Source organism: Oncorhynchus mykiss, chromosome 6, assembly GCF_013265735.2.
Source record: "Oncorhynchus mykiss isolate Arlee chromosome 6, USDA_OmykA_1.1, whole genome shotgun sequence".
NCBI lineage: Eukaryota > Metazoa > Chordata > Actinopteri > Salmoniformes > Salmonidae > Oncorhynchus > Oncorhynchus mykiss.
In genome coordinates, this window is record NC_048570.1 from 21,225,851 (window position 1) to 21,249,430 (window position 23,580).

The 23,580-nt window shown below is 42.0% G+C and overlaps 1 protein-coding gene across 2 annotated transcripts in view; it reads left to right on the plus strand.

Moving 5' to 3' along the window:
- Positions 1–23,580, plus strand: part of ptgs1 (prostaglandin-endoperoxide synthase 1) — a 60,572-nt gene that overhangs the window by 14,277 nt on the left and 22,715 nt on the right. Inside the window, exons 3-9 of one of the 2 annotated variants that reach the window (XM_021605593.2) lie at positions 3,235–3,351; positions 6,638–6,778; positions 9,404–9,547; positions 9,650–9,831; positions 13,398–13,481; positions 18,885–19,131; positions 19,314–19,600. In XM_021605593.2, coding sequence (XP_021461268.1) covers positions 3,235–3,351; positions 6,638–6,778; positions 9,404–9,547; positions 9,650–9,831; positions 13,398–13,481; positions 18,885–19,131; positions 19,314–19,600 — 1,202 coding nt within the window. The remainder of the gene's footprint in view (positions 1–3,234; positions 3,352–6,637; positions 6,779–9,403; positions 9,548–9,649; positions 9,832–13,397; positions 13,482–18,884; positions 19,132–19,313; positions 19,601–23,580) is intronic. The other variant, XM_021605594.2, reaches the window with a different exon arrangement.

A 23,580-nucleotide genomic window follows, 5' to 3' on the forward strand; every position in this document is an offset into this window, starting at 1 on the left:
TGTTTTCTTCATACTGTAAAATAATATAAAATAACACCATGGAATTCAAAGCAAATCTTGCCTTCTGAATGAACTAGTGTAGCCCAAAGCCAGATGACAACATAAAATAAGGAAAACTCAGAATATGCTATAAATAATACATTTATTGTGATGGGTAGGCTAGACTTTTTAAAATGTAGATGTTCCAAAGGTCCACATCAGTGGCTTGTAGGTTATGCGTGGAAGCCAGGAGATGCTAAAAGTGTTTGTTAATTACCGTGAGACTAGCAGTTATTTGCTTGACAATTACCGGCTGACAATTTCACGACCTCCACAGCACAACCAAAGAATTTCTGCACAAATTGTCAGAGACCGTCTCGGGGAAGTTCTTCTGCATGCTCGTCCTCCTCATCAGTGCCTTCTGCAATTCGGCACTGTAACCGACTTCAGTGGGGAAATACTCACCGTTGATGGACACTGGAGAAGTGTGCTCTTCATGGATGAATCCCGTTTTCAACTGTGCCTGGCAGATGGCAAGCAGGTGTGTATGACGTCTTGTGGGCGTGCGGAAACAGAGTTTCCCATGATGGACAGGCATAAGCTACGGACAACGAACACAGTTGCAATTTGAATGCACAGATACCGTGACGAGATCCTGAGGCCCATTGTCGTGCCATTCATCTGCTGCCATTCCCTCATGTTTCAGCATAATGCACAGCCCCATGTCGCAAGGATCTGTACACCTCCTGGAAGCTGAAAAATGTCCCAGTTCTTCCATGGCTTGCATACTCACCAGACATGTCACCCACTGTTTGGGATGCTCTGGATCGACATGTACGACAGTGTGCTCCAGTTCCCGCCAATATCCAGCAACTTTGCACAGTCATTAAAGAAAAGTGGGACAACATTCCACAGGCCACAATCAACAGCCTGATCAACTTTAGATGTCGTGCTGCATGAGGCAAATGGTGGTCACACCAGATACTGACTGGTTTTCTGATCCACACCCCTACTTAAAAGAAAAAAAGTTTAAAAAAAAAAAAAGTAATCTGTGATCAACAGATGCATATCTGTTTTCCCAGTTATGTGAAATCCATAGATTAGGGACTAATGAATTTCTTTCAATTGACTGATTTCCTTATCTACTGTAACTCAGTAAAATCTTTGAAATTGTTGCATGTTGCGTTTTTATATTTCTGTTCTGTGTGTATCATACTTTGACTAAAACCATGACTTATTGACTTGCATCGATGTGCAACATCATGGGTAAGCTCTTGTCTTTCAGCTTGAAAAAGTGGATTTCTGCTGGTGTGGAAAACAGCAAAAATAATGTCCAAAATGTATAAAGAGCACAGTTTTATGTACATTTTCCAAAGTATAAAGCATGAATATGAAGCTAATGAACAGGGGCCCAGGTGGCAAAAGAATTCCTCTCGCTTGCTATTTTCCGCTTACTATTTAGACCATAAATTCCTACCGCCAGCAGGCAAGTGTAGTTTGCCATTCAAGACGTGATTTACCTCCCTGACTGATATCCCCCACTCATAGGACTGCTATGTGCCCTAGGCAAGCCGTCTACCCATGAGTTAATTTGAAAGACAATAGTCTGTTGCAAAATGTTTTGCAACAAACTGTTTATTCCAAACGTAAAACATTTAGCAATGGGAAAAAAAATAGTATCTTAAACTGAAGCAAATGGAACTAAATAGGGAGGGACCTAACTAATATTGCCCAATAGAAGCTCTCGTTTTGCTTCCGTTTGGTTCATAAATGGTAAACGATTTCCGTAATGAATATACCCCAGGTAGGTCCCTACCCATTTTATTCCATTTGGTCCTGCATTCTGGTGCAGGACTTAATGAATACACCCCAGTTCAATATTTTATAATAAACTGTCGGTCTCAACTTACTGTTCAGAGTTAGAATAGTAAAATACACAATTTAGAATTTTATTTTCTCTTATTTGTCACTGAAAGTCACTCAATTAGAATGTAATCTAACAATTTTTAGATAGCTGACTAACTTAGCAATCTAAACTTATAGTAATAATGGCCTTATACCGACTGGCACACTTACTTGTTTGTGTTAACACAGATGGCACAAAGCATATTTGCAGGTGGAGGAAGACTGTTTTCAATTATGTGCTATAAGATGATCTGCCGGGAACAAATTCTGCTGTATCATACATTCTTTTTCCAGTTAACGGTACAAATCTTAACTTCCATTGTACATTTGAAAGGGTTAGGAACACTATGGTGTTTAATACATATTTCATACTATAAATATTCAACCAAATATCTGTCCTGTTGGTTGAATGAGTTGACTACTAGTACAGTATAGGACTGTCGCCTATCAAGAAGCCATCATTTCCTAGCAGAAGACTCCAGTTATCTAAATGACTGAAGAACACTGCTTAATGAGGAAGGATCTGCTGAACTACTGCCACTCATACATACTCTTCATTGTGAAAATTATATTTATGATCATCTCAATGGATGTATGTCTTGCAGGGAAGGACAGGAAGCCATAACATGATAGTGACTGCATGGCCAAGGATGTGAGAGTTGGCATCGTGCTTGCCTCATGGCAGCAGACATTTCTGTTAGCACAGCTCTCCAACCTCAGTCTGACTCTTAAGTAGTCCAAACACTCTTCTTTCCTGGCTTGTAAATTAATTATAGGCTGAATCTCAACTGGAAATCATTCAACTTACTGTTAATGCACTAATGGAAGATTTGTGTGAAAATAGTAGGTTAGGTTGTTCACACCTCGAGTTAGGATTTGGCCCTGACTAAGATGACATGCTCATTTAGCTGTCGTTTTGGTGAGTGTCCTCACCAGATGACAATCATAAAAAATGTGCTTATAGCATGAGCAAAACAATGAAGTCAGGCTGGAACTTGATTTTGCCCTCCTCCCTTCTACTTGACTTTTACTGCAGTTATGTGCACATAACTGTATTATTAAATAGATGTTCCCTACCTCGCCAGGGAGGAGGACAACACATCAAATTCCAGCCTGAGATCAATCTTCTGCTCATGCTTTAAGCACATTTTTCAGTGTGGCATCCAAGCTGGACACCATCTGAATATTGTCCTGGCTGACAACACAGATGTGCGTCGTTATGATGGTGATCAGGAAAAAGTATGTGCTCTACTAGGAAAAACTTTGGCGTTCTTGGTCATTTCAAATGGTCAGGAAAAGCTCAGTGCCCAAACTATACTTTAATCGAAGTGTGTGTTTTCTCATTTGCAGTGAATCCCTGTTGCTATTACCCCTGTCAAAACTGGGGTGTGTGTTTAAGGTTTGGCACTGACCGCTATGAATGTGACTGCACTCGCACCGGCTTCTATGGACAGAATTGCACTACCCGTAAGTGAAATGTTTTGCTTATACATTCTTTTGATTATTATTCTTTTGATTAAGTTACATTTTCCATTTTCCTCCCTGGCTTATCAAAATATTGCTATCCTTTCCTGATGTGCAGAAGGACTTGTAAAATGAAAAGAAAAGATGAGCGCATTACATAACCAGGAAATAACATTTCTAGGCCTTAAAGTGAATGATTTTGGTGGTGGGGTTCTGCACAGCTGGGGTATGGCTTTGCAAAGCCAGGGAGGCGTTTTTGTGTCCAGTCTAACACTGATAGTTTACTTGAGAAATGTCTACGCGTTTTAAAGTTCCACTGGTCCCTCATCCATCTAGTAGCTTGTAAACACTTCATTTGTTTCATTCCCCCGTCTTCCATCCTAACGGGAACTGACATGATCCTCACGATGAGTAATAGTTTAGTCTTTTGAATTCAGTTGTTTTGTGGCGTACCATTCACACTTGTAGGAAAGGTTTCTGGGAATCATAGTGCATGATTTAATAATGAATAATACCAAAACAAAATGAAATGACTTTCAATGTTGTCTCTTAATACTGCCAGTTGTGAAATAAGGTAACAGATATACGGTCTAGGGTTAAAAAGGAATGCCATGTTCAAACTGGCATACCAGTATAAAACCTTGCGTATCAAAAAAATGTAACATTTACAGTGCCTTCGGAAAGTATTCATACCCCTTGACTACATTTTGTTTTTACAGCCTCAATTTAAAATTGATAAAATATTTTTTTCTTCTCCAGAAAACATGTTTTTAGACATCTAATTCACATAAGTATTCACACCCGAGTCAATACATGTTAGACATCTTTGGCAGAGATTACATCTTTGAGACTCTCTGGGTAAGTCACTAAGGGCTTTGCACACCTGGATTGTACAATATTTACCCATGATTCTTTTCAAAATTCTTCAAGCTCTGTCAAATTGGTTGTTGATCATTGCTAGACAAACATTTTCATGTCTTGCCATAGATTTTCAAGCAGATTTAAGTCAAAACTAACTCGGCCACCCAGAAACATTCACTGTCTTCTTGACAGGCAAATTCTTTTCCGGTTGTTGTCCTGCTGAAAGGTGAATATTGTATTTTATCCCCACACTTACATGCATACCAATAACATGATGCAGCCACCACTCTGCTTGAAAATATGGAGAGTGGTACTCTAATATGTTTTGGGCAAATCCAATATAACACTTAATATTCAGGACATACAGTTCATTTTGTCACATATTTGTCGTATTACTGTAGTGCCTTGTTGCAAACAAGATGCATGTTTTTGAATATTTGTATTCTCTACAGGCTTCCTTTTCACTCAATTAGGTTAGTATTGTGGAGTAACTACAATGTTGTTGATCCATCCTCAGTTTTCTCCTATCACTGCCATTAAACTCGAACTGTTTTAAAGTCACCATTTGGCTTCATAGTGAAATCCCTGAGTGTGTTCCTTCCTCTCCAGCAACTGAGTTAGGAAGGACGCCTGTATCTTTATAATGACTGGGTGTATTGATACACCATCCAAAGTGTAATTCATAACTTCACCATGCTCAAAGGGATATTCAATGTCAGTGTTTTTTTTTTTTTTACCCATCTACCAATAGGTGTCCTTCTTTGCGAGGCATTGAAAAATCTCTCTGGTCTATTTGAGGTTGAATATGTGTTTGAAATTCACTGCTCGAGTGATGGACCTTACAGATAATTGAATGTGTGGGGTAGAAAAATGAGGCAGTCAATCAAAAATCATGTTTAACACTATTATTGCACAGAGTGAGTCCATGCAATGTATTATGTGACTTGTTAAGAACATGTTTTACTCCTGAACTTACTTAGGCTTGTCATAATAAGGGGGTTGAATATTATTGACTCGAGACGGCATTTCAGCTTTTCATTTGTAAATATATATTTTAAAAAACAAAACATAATTCCACTTTGACATTATGGGTACTTGTGTGTAGGTTAGTGACACATCTCAATGTAATCTATTATAAATTCAGGCTGTAACGCAACAAAATGTGGAAAAAGTCAAGAGGTGTGAATACTTTCTGAAGGCATTGAAAATCCAGACATATGTAAATATTTTCATACCGGAGGAGCCATGGGTCAGTAGTGATTGATGCAGATGGCACTACATGGTTGTATTTCTCACCTCCTCTCTAACCTCCTACTAGGACACACTGTCCTGGGCTGGCCCAGCATATCTAACAGGCATGTTTGTTCTGGGCACTATACAACTCTACTTTCAGGAAATTTAAGCTGTGGAAGTTTTTTCATAGTCCATCTATAGATACTCAATAAAGGACAGACTTTCAGTAACATGTCAACTGCATGTCTGTGGAGAGGGGACTTTCAAAATGAGGTGAAATGAACCAACATCCCCTTATCACAGCTCAAAGTCAAAATAAACTGGCCAGGTTTGAGTTGAACACCAATAGAAATTAGATTTAAAGGAAACTAAGCCATTTCCAGTGTTGTCCTGCTCAGGAGTTTTCTGATAATATAGCTTTTCAATGTCAAATAGTGGACTTTAAATTGGATCAACTCAGTAGTGAGTCTCTTCTATCCCATCAACGGTCTGTATATCCTCTTCCTTGTCGTCATTCTGTCTCTGCTAAATGTCTCCTTATGTGGAGTGCTCATCAGTAGTCTAGAATGCTACCATGGTTTATCGCCTCAATCCTGGCTATTATAGTTGGCAGCAGCAGTGTTTCCCTTACTATTATTCAGGCAGGGTGGGCCATCTGCCTTGCTCGGTTTCCCCTTTAGCTTGACCTGATTTAGTCTCAATTGAAAATGTTGGCTTTGGAAGCCCTGGATGATTATTTAGGGACCCTCATCACCCTGCCTGTGAAGTAATCCGAGGGAAACATTGACTGGCAGTCTAGGTGGGCCCCAGAGTGACACTGGACTGCAGGGATCATCAACTATTTATTTTTAAGTAAATGGTCGGGGGGCCGAAACAACATAATTACAAATAATTTGTAGACATTTGACTAAACATAATTATTTCAAATCTTGCTTTTATTTGTTTACAATCATGTGTCTCTCAAGTGTGGGAACACTTGGGAACATATTTCCAAAATTGAAATCACTTGGAGTTGACTTCCTGTTGTTTTTAGTCTTTTATGTCCCCTCATTTATTTTACTGAAAACTTAGGGGGGGAATGAAATCTGTGAGCCACCAGTTTGGGAACTCTGCTGTACTGTATGCAACACCTGCTTTATCAAAGCTTTGTGCCTTATCTTTTTTTATCCCTGCTGTGTCTTATCTCTGTGTGTAGCTGAGTTCTGGACAAGGGTCTACCTGAAGCTGAAGCCGAGCCCTGATGTGGTCCACTACATCCTTACACACTTCCACTGGCTGTGGAGTCTCATCAACAGGACCTTCCTACGGGACTGGCTCATGAGGGTGGTCCTCACAGGTGAGTCGCCATTCAATGCAGCCGTGGTGAGCATTCTGGCACAAAATGGTTGCCATGTGGGTGCTATGTATAAGGAAGGGGTGGAATGGCTAACTTAATGCCGTACAATGTACAGTGCTTTGTAACCAGGGGGAACAAGTTATGATGATGGAAATGCATGCATGGATCAATTATGTTGTTGAAAATGCTTTAACGCTCTCCAGAGCCATATATTCATATATCTACTCTTATGTTACTGCACTAAGAGGAGTTTCTCTTCCCTACCAATGTACACTGACTACGGCAGATTAATTGGACAGTTTGCTTACAACTTGTGTTCATTTGCCTCTTGGTTCCTTTTGTTATGTTCCCAGCATGTAAATATTTGCATAACACATATTGGCCCATGGTTTCATCACCACACTCTGAGCTCTCCCCTCTAACTCGCTACAGCTGCATACAGTTTTAGGTGTATTTACAAGGTTTAACATCTAAGAGAGGGGCATGGTGAGGTATTGTAAGTCATCTCAGAAGCCCGGGCTGTTGCCTTAAGAAAAGAGGAAGAAGGGGGTCACTGAGTTCAGTACTCATCTGCAGATTAACACTGCCTTAAAGTCGAAATAGCAGCAGCAGCTGTGATCGTTATGGACTTTTTTATTTGAGTTGTCCAATATATATATTTTTATGTATATTTGCATCCTTCAACGCTTTCTACTAACCATACTATCATTCATTTGTACAGCTAGGTTGTTTTTAAGCTGGCATGGTCCAGTGTTTTTATGCTGGCCCACACTCTCTCCACCAATTTCCTCCTGTCTGTGTTTGTGTGCGTGCTAACTGGTAGTTGGGTGGAGCAGCGTACCCTGGCCTGACATCCTGACCTTATTTATTCAGTCTCTCTCCCAGGCCTGTGCTCCATGGTCCTCCAGCTGATTTACCACCTCACTCTACACATCACTTCCTTCCATGGAGATTGGAATGGAGACTTCCTCACCTCTGTCTCCCCTCTTTCTAACCCCATGACTGGGAAGAGACACTAGTGTGCCACCAATCTCTGGTGTGTTAAGGTGGTACGGTGAGAGAGGGTAGTGATTAGGTCCGGGACGATACCAGTTTCGCAATATATTTTCCATGGCAAACATGAAAGCCTAAAGCAGACCAAAGTTTTTGGTCTATATGTAAAATATTGTGTTCTTTAGCTTGGGAAATAAATGTGACTCTGGATGACAACATGTTTGTTTCCAACATTAGGGCTGTTTTCCTAAAGTTAAATCTGCTTTGTGTTTTGTTTCCTTTCTGCCACACTAATGAGTATTGCAATACTGGTATTGTCTAGGTTTGATGTGGTTGTTTTACCTACTTTATTTTAAAGCACTGATTGCTTGTAATTCTCTCTGCATAAGAGCGTTTGCTAAATGACTGAAATGGAAGGGAATGGCGGGACGGCGCATGGGTCACTTCTGTACTTCCATTATACTAAAAGGCTACTGTGGTAAGCCTTAACAATAAAACCCATGGTGTTCATCTCATCAGTATGTACTGTATTAACCTTGTGCCTCCACTAAACCCCAACACATCTGTGTCAACCCTGTTAACAACCATGTCATGTTCTTCTGCTATAGCAAGCCCCATGTGTCATAAGAATTGCTAAGGTCTAATCTTTCATGGCACGGCGTCTGAGCTAAGTGTGTTTGTCGACGTGAGCTTGTTTACTGGACGCCCTGGCTTCCCTTCAGCCCCTCTCTCTGTCTGGCAGCTGCATTCCTCACAGGATTCTATTCCCCCTCTGGCTGGTAGCTGGATTTCCTCACGGTTTTTCAGTTTTATTACAGGATCTGGTCCGTGTATTTTTCCACAGCCATAGTTGTTTCAAGATGTATAGCTGATTGTCATGTGCTATAAACACACGCAGAACCTGACTGACTTGTGTGTCTAAGAAATATTGGTTTATTTTGCTTTGCAGATGAACAACACGGTTTGTTTCTTGATATTATGTACTATAATGTTAATTGTTTTCAGTTGCATCATATTGATACTTTCTTCCCTCAAATGTTTGCTTGTGGCTTTGCAAAGTCAAGCAACACGTCTGATGTAACTAATATACAGTGGGGCAAAAAATTATTTAGTCTGCCACCAATTGTGCAAGTTCTCCCACTTAAAAAGATGAGAGAGGGATGAGATCCAAGACATGTTATAGTGCAGGGCACTACACTGCTAACAATGCCCCTTTTTAAAGGTGTTTAACGCTTGAGCCGACCTCCTCACCGTTTACCATGAGTAGAATCTCTGCCAACAGCCTTGGATTAGATTCCGGTTTTAAACTATAAAAGTTGAATGTTTCTCAACATCAATTGGAAGTTTCTTCAATGTTGAGAATGTCTTGACTGAGTTGAAAGTTGCAGTTTTAAAGATGATTATCATCAGGGTTGTTTGGAAGTCAGGTATTTTCTGACATTACAGAATGTTTCCTGTAACGTATGAGAGAAGTGACATCTCTTCATCTGAAATATGTGATGCACGCACGTACGTACGCATGCATTTCCATCCTGTGGGTTGCATTTCCTCCAACCATTATTGCTTTTTCAGTGAAACTTCAGGCCTTTAATGATCAATGTGTCAAACTATTCTGTGTTCTCTCTGCCAAAGTCAGAGCAAACCTTATTCCCAGTCCTCCTACCTTCAACTCAAAGTATGGATACCTCAGCTGGGAATCCTACTCCAATGTCTCCTATTACACCCGTATCCTACCCCCTGTGCCTGAAGGCTGCCCCACCCCTATGGGTGCCAAAGGTGAGAGGGCATCCAAAGTTCCTATCAGAAAATAATGACTACTTACGAAAATAAATCTTCCCAACGGCAACATGCATAGCTAACATACATACTTTTCTCCAGGAAAATCTGTCCTCCCAGACCCAAAGCTGGTGGTGGAGAAGTTTCTGCTGAGGAGGAAGTTCAGGCCGGATCCACAGGGAACCAACCTGATGTTTGCTTTCTTCGCTCAGCACTTCACCCATCAGTTCTTCAAGACTCAAAACAGCATGGGCCTGGGCTTCACCAGGGCGTTGGGGCATGGGGTGAGAATGTTACTACCGCTACTCTATATGTACTCCCTGTACTGTACAGTATATTATTCTATTATATCATTATTGCATTATATTCTATATTTAGAGAGGGTAATGTATTTAGGTGTTAGCGGGGCCAGACAACTCAAATCCTTGGCGCAAAACAAATCTATTCCAACTAGTGTTTAGCGACATTAAACTTTTTGTCCCATCTTGATTATAAGTACCCATAAAACATTGTGATACAGTATATAAAAAATATCCCCAAAAATGACAAAAATATCAGCTAAAACGACAGTTGGGCTATAGCGCAAAATCAAATGCAACTGAATGAATCATGGCAAAAGATAATGTTGTTGAAAGCCTGGCATGTGCACGCAATGGCACATCTTTTATTCCTTTCTGATGGAGAAGCAAAACAGGTTTGTCTGTGTCTGTTGCGAGCACATGATGGAGCAGTGACTGTCTGAGGAACGGGCCATCTTACCATAATGAGCTGGGTTATAAACCTACAGTACACCACGGGCTGGATAGAAGCAGTTTGGTTTTCAACCTCGCATGCAAGGCTTTTCTCTGCCTTTATGGTTCATTTCTTTCTTAAGTTTAATACAGTTTAAGCTTATCATTCCATGTTTCTATTGATTGTTCTCATTATTAGTCCTCTGGCTAACGTACTTTTTGAGATGGATTGTTTGATTAGGAAAAAGCCATGCATAAAACAATGAAACGTTTAAAAACTGCTAGACACAAGATAGTTAGGTAGTTTCTGTTATAAAAATAAAGCTAACACTTGACACCCAGTGTCCTAACACATTATGACATGGCCATAATGTGATAACACTGTTATGACCCATATTTACACCTGTGACATACACTGCATTTGGAAAGTATTTAGACCCTTTGACTTTTGCCACATTTTGTTACGTTACAGCCTTATTCTAAAATGCTTTTTATATATATATCACTATACACAATACCTGATAATGACGAAGCAATAACAAGTTTTTAGAATTTTTTGCAAATTTATATTGCAATAAAACCTGAAAATATTACATTTACATAAGTATTCAGACCCATTACTTAGTACTTTGTTGAAGCACCTTTGGAAGCGATTCAGCCTCGTCGTCTTGCGTATGACGCTACAAGCTTGGCATAAATGTATTTGGGGAGTTTCTCCCGTTCTTTTCAGCAGTTCCACTCAAGCTCTGTCATGTTGAATGGGGATTACCAGGATGTGTATTCAAAGCATAGGTGTACCAACTGGCAAGTGTCTTCACTGACATTTTCAACCTCTCCCTGACCGAGTCTGTAATACGTACATGTTTTGAGCAGACCACCATAGTCCCTGTGCCCAAGGAAGTAGCCATGAAGTGCTTTGAAAGGCTGGTCATGGCTCACATCAACAGCATCCTCCCGGATACCCTAGACCCACACCAATTCGATTACTACCCCAACAAATCCACAGATAATGCAATCTCAATCGCACTCCACAATGCCCTTTCCCACCTGGACAAAAGGAACAACTATGTGAGAATGCTGTTCATTGACTACAGCTCAGCGTTCAACACCATAGTTCCCACGAACCTCATCACTAAGCTAAGGACCCTGGGACTAAACACCTCCCTCTGCAACTGGATCCTGGACTTTCTGACAGGCCGCCCCCAGGTGGTAAGGGTAAGCAACAAAATGTCTGCCACGCTGATCCACAACACTGGGGCCTCTCAGGGTTGTGTACTTAGTCCCTTCCCGTACTCCCTGTTCACCCACGACTGCGTGGCCAAACACGACTCCCTTTTACATGGACACAAAATATACACTGTCAAGCAATATGACCCCCATAATTCAGATAGTCCTATCACTTACATGCCCTTTTAATATCAGTCATCAGTTGAAAAGAGGGTGTCTTGTCCTGCTCCTGAAATCTGTTTCTGCATTCATTTCAGTCATCAGCAACAGAGCATTGGGGTAGGTGCATGTCTGAAAATAAATAACCATAAAATGTCTACATATATGTCATGACAGTGTTATGACCATATAACAGTTCATGACATGTCAGCTGTTATGACATGGTGTCAATTATGTGTCAGCCATTATGACACTGGGTGTAAAGTAAAGTGTTACCAAAAGATTATAGGTTTAGGCTAGGGAGGGAGAGAAACAATATTTCCTGACAGAACATTTTGCACTGCTTTGGTGGAATTCTCCTCTCTGTCTGTCCTGAATTCCTGTCTTGCCTTCTGTATAAGCTACATAAGACAGTGAGCGCCCTAAAGTGTTGGGATGGTGACATTTGTTTTGTTTTGGCTCTGTACTCCAGCACTTTGGATTTGAAATGATGCAATGACTATGGGGTTAAATTGCAGACTGTCAGCTTTAATTTGAGGGTATTTCCATCCATAATGGATGAACTGTTTTGAAATTACAGCACTTTATGTACATAGTTGTTGTAGGAATTAAATTCCTCTGTTTTAACACCCAATTAAAATTAAACACTCTGTCAATTCATAAGGAGATGTATGACCCTTATTACTATAAAAATGGACAGAGCCCAGTCTTAAAGTCAAACAGCAGCTTTTATTGTAAATAAGAATATAATACGTTTCTAAACACTTCTACATTAATGTGGATGCTACCATGATTACGGATAATCCTGAAAAAATCATCAATAACGAAGAGTGAGAAGGTTAGTCACACAAATATTTTACCCCTCCCCCCCAAAAATGCTAACCTTCCCTGTTACTGTAATGGTGAGAGGTTTGCATGTCTTGGGGTTATGATATTTTTGCCTCTAAGGGCTTGGTCGGCCGAGTTGTCCTTGTCCCGGGCGCAATGTACGCTGACATGCTCGCCATGTGTACAGTGTTTCCTCTGACACATTGGTGCTTCTGGGTTAAGCGAGCATTGCGTCAAGAAGCAGTGCGGCTTGGCGGGGTCGCGTTTTGGAGGACGCACAACTCTCGAACTTGCCTCTCCCGAGTCCCATTGCTGCAACTCCCGTACGGACAAGACTGTAACTACTAATTTGGATATTACGAAATTTGGTAGAAAAAGGGGTAAAAAAAGAAAATAAGGATGTATAACACATTTATTTGATTCTCATTTACAATAAGTGACTCCAAAAGGACTCTATGTAATTTACAATGAATTTATATTGGGCACAAAATAATCTGAAATGCAACCAAAACGAATAGCAAATGCATCCAAAAAGTTTGTAGTGACAAGCTTGATGTAATCATTGCGTGCCAGGATTTTGGGACCAAATACTAAACGGAGCCAAAACAACACAAGATGTCACTTTCCCAATACTTTTGGAGCTCACTGTATTGATTGAAATAGGCTATAGGAATAGGCATGTTACTCAATGTCACTTGTGCGCTGTGAGACTTTTACTGCACAGCACCAGGTCAAGTTCAAATAAGCTAAACCATCATCTGCCTCATCACGATGTCATCACCATCAACAAACAAACCCTGCACACTCTACGAGAGACATGAGAACCATATTCATCTCTATCTCTTGCCATGCGTCATGTCTCACAAAATCTCTTTTTAATCTCATATTTTATAATCTCTAAACAGGTGGATGCCGGCCATGTCTACGGCGATAATCTGGTGCGTCAGCTGAACCTCCGGCTTCTTAAAGACGGAAAGATGAAATACCAGGTATGTAGAATATTGCATAACTCCACTCCAGCTGTGGACAAGTCTTCACTGGAATGTTACTGTAAACATGGTACCACTCTGTGGTAACTCTGAGGTACTTGTGATTAAAGTAAATACTATTCGTTCCGAGCCCCATAAATTATCTTATCGCATCACTAGCATGAAAGAATACACATCTTGACTCATGTCGGGATAAAGAAGTACACCCATGGGCTTTATCTGTTGAAATGAACTTCTACAGAAAGGAGTTTTGGGATTGGTATCTGTTTTTGGGAACTGGGTGTTGGTTCAGAGTCAGGGAGAGCTGATGTTGTAACAACCCCATTGATCAATGTCTCTTTCAGCAGTGGCTTGTGTTAACTATAAATGACACCACGACAAGGTTCCAGTTTAACAATGTTTACCTTATTTCCACAGTACTTAGTTGTGATCACACTCAGGCCAGGTCCAACTGCAAGAGAGATTTCTGCGCAGGCGCATTAATAACAGAGTGATAGCACTGTAATAACAGAAGTATAGGGATACTTATAACATGACAAACAATTTCCCACTTTTCTTTAAAGATAAATAGAGAACATCAACAAAATAATTAAATGTCCTAGTATTATTCAAGTCCCCCATTACAAATGGGTTGTCTGACAACGTGTTTTTTTTATGAATCAAGCTGCTACTTTCCATTACTGAGTGCCTTTAGGAACACGACATGATGCTCCCTTTTTAGTTAGACAGTCAGCAAGCTGTTCCTCCTCTGGATTCTCTGTGCTTGAATAAATTCCTTGATGCTGCTAATCTCAAGATGAAATATTTTCTCCGTGACAGACTTGGTTTATTTGACAGCATCAACTAGGAAGTAGTTGTCAGTGACACAAACTACAGGTACAATGGGTTGTTTTGACTCACCAGTGGTGAGCTCTGAGAACAGACTTGCCAGAAAGAGCAAGGGTTTCTCCAGCAAGTGTTCTCCGTACAACCCTCCTTGTCCTTTTTGACTGCCAACAGATAGATGAGAATCTTTCTTCCTCACCCATTAACACGATTATATGTCCACATTGTGTGCCTCTGTCTGTAAGGTTTCCTAGGGAAGCATCACTGACAACAACTGGTTTCTGAGAGTCATCTTTTCCCACATGCTGAAACTTTAGTCACTTGTTCTGATTTCAGTTTACAAACGACTTTGTTTGCCTCATGAATGGTTTGTACAGTGGCATGTTTTGTGTTGGATGCCAAGTTGCAGCCATCAAACATTACATCAGGTCTACTATCTAGTAACCCATAGCATTTGACCTATCTTTGACCTCAATCAGCTTCAATTCCACAGAGGGAATTGAAGCTTTTTTAAATTCATGTGGATGGGTTGAAGATTGATATAGCTTTCTTGTTGCATCAGTATTGTTGCGTCAACTGTAATAAATTTCATGCCAACATAACTAAAACTATCATGCTCCACACGGCCGACATGGAAAACGGCTTTGAGGTGTGGAATCAGTTGTAGCAAAGGTCTGTGAGCCACACTAGATGAATTCATCAGCATGACAGGCAGGTACTCCAGTCACATTGCAGTCTTGATCAAGCCAATAGAAGACTGCAGGACCCACTTGTGACATTTTGCAAACTGTACTCAGCATTGCCTTGACAAAAAAAAAATGTTTTTACCCCAATTGGTTTCCAATTGGTAGTTACACTCTTGTCTCATCGCTGCAACTCCCGTACAGACTCGGGAGAGGCGATGGTCGAGAGCCGTGCGTTCCCCCGAAACTTAACCAAGCCGCACTGCTTCTTGATACAATGCCCATTTTACCCGGAAGCCAGCCGCATCAATGTGTTGGAGGAAACACCATACACCTGGCGACTGTGTCAGCGTGCACTGCGCCCGGTCCACCACTGGAGTCGCTGGTGCATGATGGGACAAGGACATCCCTGCCGGCCAAAACCTCCCCTGACCCGGACGACACTGGACCAATTGTGCACCACCCCATGGGTCTCCCGGTCGCGGCCGGCTGTGACTCTCTAGTGGCACAGCTAGCACTGCAATGCAATGCCTTAGACCGCTGCGCCACTCGGGAGGCCTGTTGCCTTGACTTTGTTGTACCATTAGAGCGAGGCATTTGCCAGGCCATACATACACTTTTTACGTTACCACAGTGGCCCTTAGCTTCAGGTCAGACGTGAATGTCCCTTGACAGCTCTGTTCCCTGTAGAAATGCAAGTTTGATTGTCTCTCCAGAAGTCCGTTGCTTTATGGACTGTATGCAGCAGTCTTTACTTCCATGTTGTATTTCTCAGCCATTTCTCGTTTCATTATTATTGAATTCTCCAGTGTCATTGTACAATTTCTGGGGCGGGCCATGCATACTTACCCAGGAATTAATGAAGTGCTTGACGATTTTAATGGGTTTCTATGTAATCACAATGCTTCCAGCACTGAAGCGTGTGAAGTGGTCCATTTATGTGAAGGCACCACAGACTTGGTCCTAGCTCGTGTAGATCTACAGCCAGTGTTTAATTTTACTTGGAAGCCAGTGGCAAACCAACAGTTGGTCTGGGTTTGCTTTGTCTGGCATGTATAGGCTGTCATTGTAAGTAAGAATTTGTTCTTAACTGACTTGTCTAGTTAAAGGTTCCATCTTTTTTTAAATGTAAATGTCTCACAACTGCTCACTATCTGCCGTAGAATGGAAATGCACTCATCATCATTATTCCCAGAACTGCTGAGTAATTTCTGATGTCTGTCAACTGTAGCATGTTAATTGGGGAGAAAGTGCTCGTAGTAATGGCTGGAACGGAATTATTGGAATGGTATCAAATACATCAAACACATGGTTTCCATGTGTTTTATGCCATTCAATTTTCTCCGTTCCAGTCATTATGAGCCTCCATTGGTCCAAACTGTTTGAAGTTTTAACAATACTTAGTTTTTTCTCTGTGGTCATGTTTTCTGTGACTGTCAGAATCTCCATGTGCTCTGTGTCCGTCAGAATCTCGTTTTCACATGGACTTTGTGTGATGTCTTTGTCTAGAATTTGAGCACAATAGTGGCCTGAGGTAGTAAGTGCAAGGGGCACTGGTTGTTTAAACGTCACAGACTTGTCATTTGTAATGTCTAGTACAGCACCTGTCTTCTTGAGGGATGCTTTGCTTAATAATAAAGGGATATCTGCAGGGACCACCTGTTTTAATGTGACAATTTTTGCTGGTAGCTTGACTCTCTTGGTAGAGTGGACGATTCTCCCTTCTCCAAATTTGAAAGCTCTGTTTGGTGTGTCAATCAAATGTTGTACTTCTTTCATATTTAGTTCACTGACATGGCTATCAAGCCATTTTGTACCACACACTGCATGTACACATAGGATCTGCAGGGATTGATACTAAGGATTCAACTATAAAGATCTCAGTATTAGAAGCAGATTCGTTTGAAAACAGTGTAATTGTAACGTTGGTCGTTGGGAGAAAGAGAGGAGGACCAATGCGTAGCGTGGTAAGTGTTCTGTAACGTTCGTCGTTGGGAGAAAGAGAGGAGGACCAATGAGCAGCGTGGTAAGTGTTCATAGCTTTTAATGACGTACTAGAACACTGAACAAAACAATAAATAACAAACGAACAGTCCCGTAAGGTGAAAGACAAAAACATTAAACAGGAAATATACCCCCCACTACTCAAGTGAAACCAGGCTACCTAAGTATGGTTCTCAATCAGGGACAACAATAGACAGCTGCCTCTAATTGAGAACCATACCAGGCCAAACACAGAAATCCCAAATCATAGAAAAAATAACATAGACAACCCACCCAACTCACACCCTGACCATACTAAAACAAAGACATAACCAAAGAACTAAGGTCAGAACGTGACTGTAGTGTTACACTGCTCTATCTCTCTGTATACATTTTCCTCTTATTTTAACTTGTTAGTTTTTATGAGGACAGTCTTTAACCCAATGTTAAGTGCGTTGACAAATAACACATTTGGATCTCCCTCCATACCTGCTCAGTGGATTTGTGCGAGGCAATGGCGCCCTCGTCTAGTTGTCTTGATAACATTACTTATTGGCGCTTTTTCTCTGCTGTTCAGTGTAATATGCTAGGTCACTCACTTGCATTCCATCTATTATTGGCGTGACAGCTGTCTTTTCACCCAAAATCCTTTTTAGTGCCAACTTTATAGACGCAAAAGTCAGCACCGTACAAGCAGTCAAAGCCAACTGTTTCTCTCTACTATCCGGGCGGGCAGTATCTAGCAACTTGAAAGTGAACACCGCATCCAGGAGAACCATGTTGTACGTGCACATCCTGTTGTAAATCCTGTTACATCCTGTTACTTGCACATCCTGTCTGTTCAAAATAAATGATGTAGTCAGTCATTGCAACCCAAAATATGTCTAACACTCAAAGTTTGAATATGCCTCGTAGGCAGTCTTTCTCTTCTTTAAGTAACAGAATCCAGTTCTCTGATCAAAGTTTGAATACCGTCGTCCTTGTTCAAATCCTTTGCAGATTTTTCCTGTGTTGTATCTCTCTCTCCGAGCGATAATACCACCGCAAATGCTTGCTTTTTCTCGTCCAGATTATTAACCCGTGTCCAGATTCCGAGTTAATTTTTCAAACTTACATAAAACCTCTTCTCTTCGAAGCGAGGTGGCCCATTGTAGTTATCAGCCATCCTCTGCTACCAATGTTGACTCTAAATCAGGATTTCCCAGAGTTGGTTATTGGAATCAGCTGTGTAGTGCTAGGGCAAAAAAAATGGGGGGGGGACTCATGGGGGGCCCAAAGACTGACTTTGGGGAAGCCCTACTCTATTTCCACAGTACATAGTTGTCATCACACTCAGGCCAGGTCTAACTGCAAGAGACTTCTGCGCAGGCGCACTAATAAGAGTGATAGCACCGTAATAACAGAAGTATAGGGATACTTAAATGTACTTCACACTATGCATAGGACTCAGGATGAGATGGCTGTACAACTGTTGGTTATTTAGGGGGGTTGTTGAGGTAAACAGTATTTACTGTAACTAACAGTAGTGTTTCAAAATGTTGTGGGCATGGGCACGGCCCGTTCCTCCACTGGTAATGATTGGGCATTGGCAAGACATATTCATTGATTAGTTTGGCAGGTTGCTGGTGAACATCCTGTTCACCAACATATTTTAAGTTACAGTATGTATAAAGGAAGGATACATTAATAAAGTTTACAATCGCAGAGGTCCATTCCTGTCAGTGACATATTTAAAATGTCTTTTCCACAAAACCCCAAAGGGAACACGAATGATGAAGTTTTTTATCATCCAAAGAAATGAGTAAAGCATGCTCATTGAATCACCTAAAGCTCAGTATTGTGCTATTGAGTCAGTAAAGCTCTTAAGGGGTCCATAGTATTACTTTCCCTTTTTCACTATCTTCTCTTCCAGGTAATTAAAGGTGAGGTGTACCCTCCAACGATAGCCGAGGCGGCAGTGAATATGAGCTACCCTCGAGGGGTTCCCGAGGGGCAGCGCATGGCCATTGGGCAGGAGGTGTTTGGGCTGCTGCCAGGCCTCACCATGTACGCCACCCTGTGGCTGAGAGAACACAACCGCGTCTGTGACATCCTGAAGGCCGAGCACCCCACCTGGGGGGATGAGCAGCTCTTCCAGACCACCAGGCTCATCGTCATAGGTAAGTACACACTGGACTAAACAGAGATCTCTCTTGTCTTTCATGTTGCCAGACACTGTGCTTTAGGCAGGAATATTAATATTAAGGAAACCTTTCTATGTTCTGGGTTGAGTGAATAGTTACGGGGAAAATAATCCACACACTGCTATAGTAGATACATTTTTTTTTGGTTCATATTCCAGGTGAGACTATCCGGATAGTGATCGAGGACTACGTGCAGCACCTGAGCGGCTACCTGTTGGATCTGAAGTTTGATCCGGTCCTGCTCTTCAAGTCCACGTTTCAGTACAGGAACCGCATCGCTGTGGAGTTCAACCAACTGTACCACTGGCACCCCCTGATGCCAGACAGCTTCCACATAGACGGAGACGTGGTGCCCTACTCCCAGTTCATCTTCAACACCTCCATCGTCACACACTACGGGGTGGAGAAACTGGTGGACGCTTTCTCACGCCAGTGTGCTGGACAGGTATGGGCTGTGTGGTGACCATGGGATGTCATATGCAGTGTTATATTGATGAACCCTAGTCTCAATATCATTGTCATGCCATAGGGGAGAGTGGGGTATATGTTATTCAGCATCACTAAATCAAGGGAAATATAGCATTTCTAACAGAGATATCTACATATATTTCAGGATGCTAGAATTCATGTAAACATAACAGTTTGAGAAAATAGCATGTCCAAAAGAACTTACCCAGGGTATGGATTACATTGAGCATAGAGACGGGTAAGTTGAACCGCCTTGGGGTAAGTGGGTGCGGTGCTGATAGGTCAAAGTTTAATTAATGGAATGGGGGTGTGGTATATTGTACATTGAGTGTACAAAACATTAGTAACTCTTTCCATGACAGACTGACCAGGTGAAAGCTGCAATCCCTTATTGATGTCACTTGTTAAATCAACTTCAATCAGTGAAGGGGAGGAAACAGGTTAAAGAACGATTTAATAAGCCTTGAGACATGGATTGTGTATGTGGGCCATTGAGGGTGAATAGGCACACCTACATGTCTTTGAACAGAGTATGGTAAATCATATCAAATTTTATTAGTCACATGCGCCAAATACAACAGGTTCATCTTACAGTGAAATGCTTACTTACAAGCCAACAATGCAGTTTTAAAATATACGGATAAGAATAAGAAATCAAAGTAACAAGTAATTAAAGCGCAGCAGTAAAATAACAACAGCTAGACTATATACAGGGGGCTACCGGTACAGAGTCAATGTTCGGGGCACTGGTTAGTTGAGGTAATATGTAGATAGTTATTAAAGTGACTATGCATAGATAATAAGAGAGTAGCAGCTGTGTAAAAGAGGGGGGGGGGGGGGGGCAATGCAAATAGTCTGGGTAGCCATTTGATTAGGTGTTCAGGAATCTTATGGCTTGGGGATAAAAGCTGTTTAGAAGCATCTTGGACCTAGACTTGGCATTCCGGTACCGCTTGCCGTGCGGCAGCAGAGAGAGCAGTCTATGACTAGGGTGGCTGGAGTCTGACAATTTTTAGGGCCTTCCTCTGACACCGCCTGGTATAGAGGTCCTGGATGGCAGGAAGCTTGCCCCAGTGATGTACTGGGCACTACGCACTACCTTCTGTAGTGCCTTGCATTCTGAGGCTGAGCAGTTGCCATACCAGGCAGTGATGCAACCAGTGAGGATGCTCTCAATGGTGCAGCTGTAGAACCTTTTGAGAATCTGAGGATCCATGTCAAATCTTTTCAGTCTCATGAGGGGGAATAGGTATTGTTGTGCCCTCTTCATGACTGTCTTGGTGTGCTTGGACCATGATAGTTTGTTGGTGATGTGGACACCAAGGAACTTGAAGCTCTCAACCTGCTCATCTGCAGCCCCATCAATGAGAATGGGGGTGTGCTCAGTCCTCCTTTTCCTGTAGTCCACAATCACCTCCTTTGTCTTGATCATGTTGAGGGAAAGGTTGTCCTGGCACCACACAGTCAGGTCTCTGACCTCCCTATAGGCTGCCTTTTTGTTGTCGGTGATCAGGCCTAGCACTGTTGTGTCATTGGCAAACTAAAATTATGGTGTTGGAGTTGTGCCTGGCCATGCAGTCATGAGTGAACAGGAAGTACAGGGGAGACTGAGCACGCACCTCTGAGGGGCCCCTGTGTTGAGGATCAGAATGGTGGATATGTTGTTACCTACCCTTACCACCTGGGGGTGGCCCGTCAGGAAGTCCATGATCCAGTTGCAGAGGGAGGTGTGTAGTCCGAGGGTCCTTAGCTTATTGATGAGCTTTGAGCGCACTATGGTGTTGAACGCTGAGCTGTAGTCAATGAATAGCATTCACAAATTGTGAGAATGCTATTCATTAATAGGTGCCAGGCACACCGGTTTGAGTGTGTCAACGTCTGCAACGCTGCTGGGTTTTTCACACTCAGTTTCCTGTGTGTATCAAGAATGGTATACCACCCAAAGGACATCCAGCCAACTTCACACAACAGTGGGTTTTAGATTAACTAACTTCTTAGTAATGACTCGGGACGTCGGGTTTGATACGAAAGCTTATTTTAGTAAGAATACTTGTTTACGTTACATTTAACAACAATTGTTTTGGTACAGAGCAATGCAGGTAAGATGCTGTTGGAAAATCAGCCACAATCACCCGCACCTGCACATAATTGGCGCGTTATCACTCATTCCTCTCGCAAGGCATTCTGGGACTTGCAGTCAAAAAGCGTAATTCAACACAACCCAATACAATTACATATGCAAATAAATCTAAAGAAATATCTTTAGATACAGCTCAAAGAATAAACTTAAACATTAACTCTGTAACACATTAAAGTTACAACATCCTCCCCCCCGATGAACAATTGTGTTCATCTAGATCTCTAGGCAGTATATCAACTGAATAGGTCTCCTCAACAAAGTCCCTGAAGCAGTACGAACTGAACATGATCTAACTAAGCCATCTCGGCCTGGAAACAGTTCCTCAATCTTTCCTAGTTTCCAGGTTTGTCTGGGTAGGTTATCTTCTCCAATGAGTACAACGTCACCCGCTTTCAGTGGGGTGGGCTGTGGTGTGTCACAGCGGTGTGCTGACTTTAGATCCAGCAAGTAGTCCCTTCGCCAACTGTTCCAGAAACTGGTCACAAGTCTCTGCCTGTACTTCCATCCATGTAATTTCCCCCTTGTTTAACGTTGGGTGCTGAGTGTCAGCTGGAAATGGCTTTGGAGGCAAAGAGGTTAGTCTTTTACCCACCAGGAAGTGTGCTGGGGTCAGGGGTTGTGGTTCATCCACCTCATTGTGCACAAAGGTCAGAGGCCTAGAATTTAGGATAGCTTCAACCTCTGTCAGGACTGTGCATATCTCTTCAAAATTAAGTGAAGCTCTCCCAAGAACCTTTCGCAGGCATGTTTTTACTGACCTGACGAGTCTTTCCCAGAATCCGCCCCACCAGGCTGCTCGCTCTGCGATGAACCTCCAGGTGATGCCCCTTTCTGAGAAGAACGCCAAGAGTTGGGCTCTTCGATTGCCTTCCACAGCTCTTTCAAGTCCTGATCAGCTCTCTTGAACGTTTTTGCATTGTCTGAGTAGATTACCTTGCATAATCCTCTCCTTGAGATGAATCTTTTTAGAGCTAACAAGAATGTCTCTGTTGACTGATCTGAGACCAGTTCCAAATGCACTGCTCTGGTTACAGCACAAGTGAACAGTGCAATGTATGACTTCTTCACAGAACCATTTTCTTTCACATAGAGCGGTCCTGCAAAATCCACACCTGTGACTTCGAATGGTGGGGATTCAGTTATTCTGTCTTTTGGTAAAGGCGCAGTGACCTGCTGTCCGGCCCTTGCCTTGAATCTCTTGCACACTATACATCTTGCCACTGTGCTCTTGACTAGCTGCCTAGCACTCAAGATCCAGTATCGCTCTCTGATTTGTACTAGAGTGTCTCTTGCTCCAGAATGCATCACCTTCTCATGTTGGTACTGTATCAGCATTTCTGAGTATCTGGACTTATTGGGCAGAACCCATGGGTGCTGCTCTCTGAATGTGAAGTTGGACTGTTGCAGTCTTCCTCCTACACTGAGTAGTTCGTGTTCGTCCAGGAAAGGTTTCAGTTCTCTGATTTTACAGTCATTGTTTAGGCTTTTTCCTGCCTTCAGTAGTTTGATCTCCTGTCCGAAACTCTGTTGTTGTGTTACCTTAATCCAGTACTTTTCTGCATCGAACAGTTCGTCAGCAGTCAGTTCACCTTGCATCTTTATGGTTGTACGAGCATTGGCTATGAATCTCTTTATCCAGGCGGTGACTCTGAACACTCTTTTCAGTTTGCTGTACCTTTCAAGCTCCAACACAGGTTCAGTGCTGTCTGTGCTGTTTGCTGCGAGTTGTACAGTAGCCTGGCAACTGGACTTGAGTTCTATATTCACCTCATCCGGAACCTTGTTATCATCAGTCTCTTCGGACTGATTGGGTGATG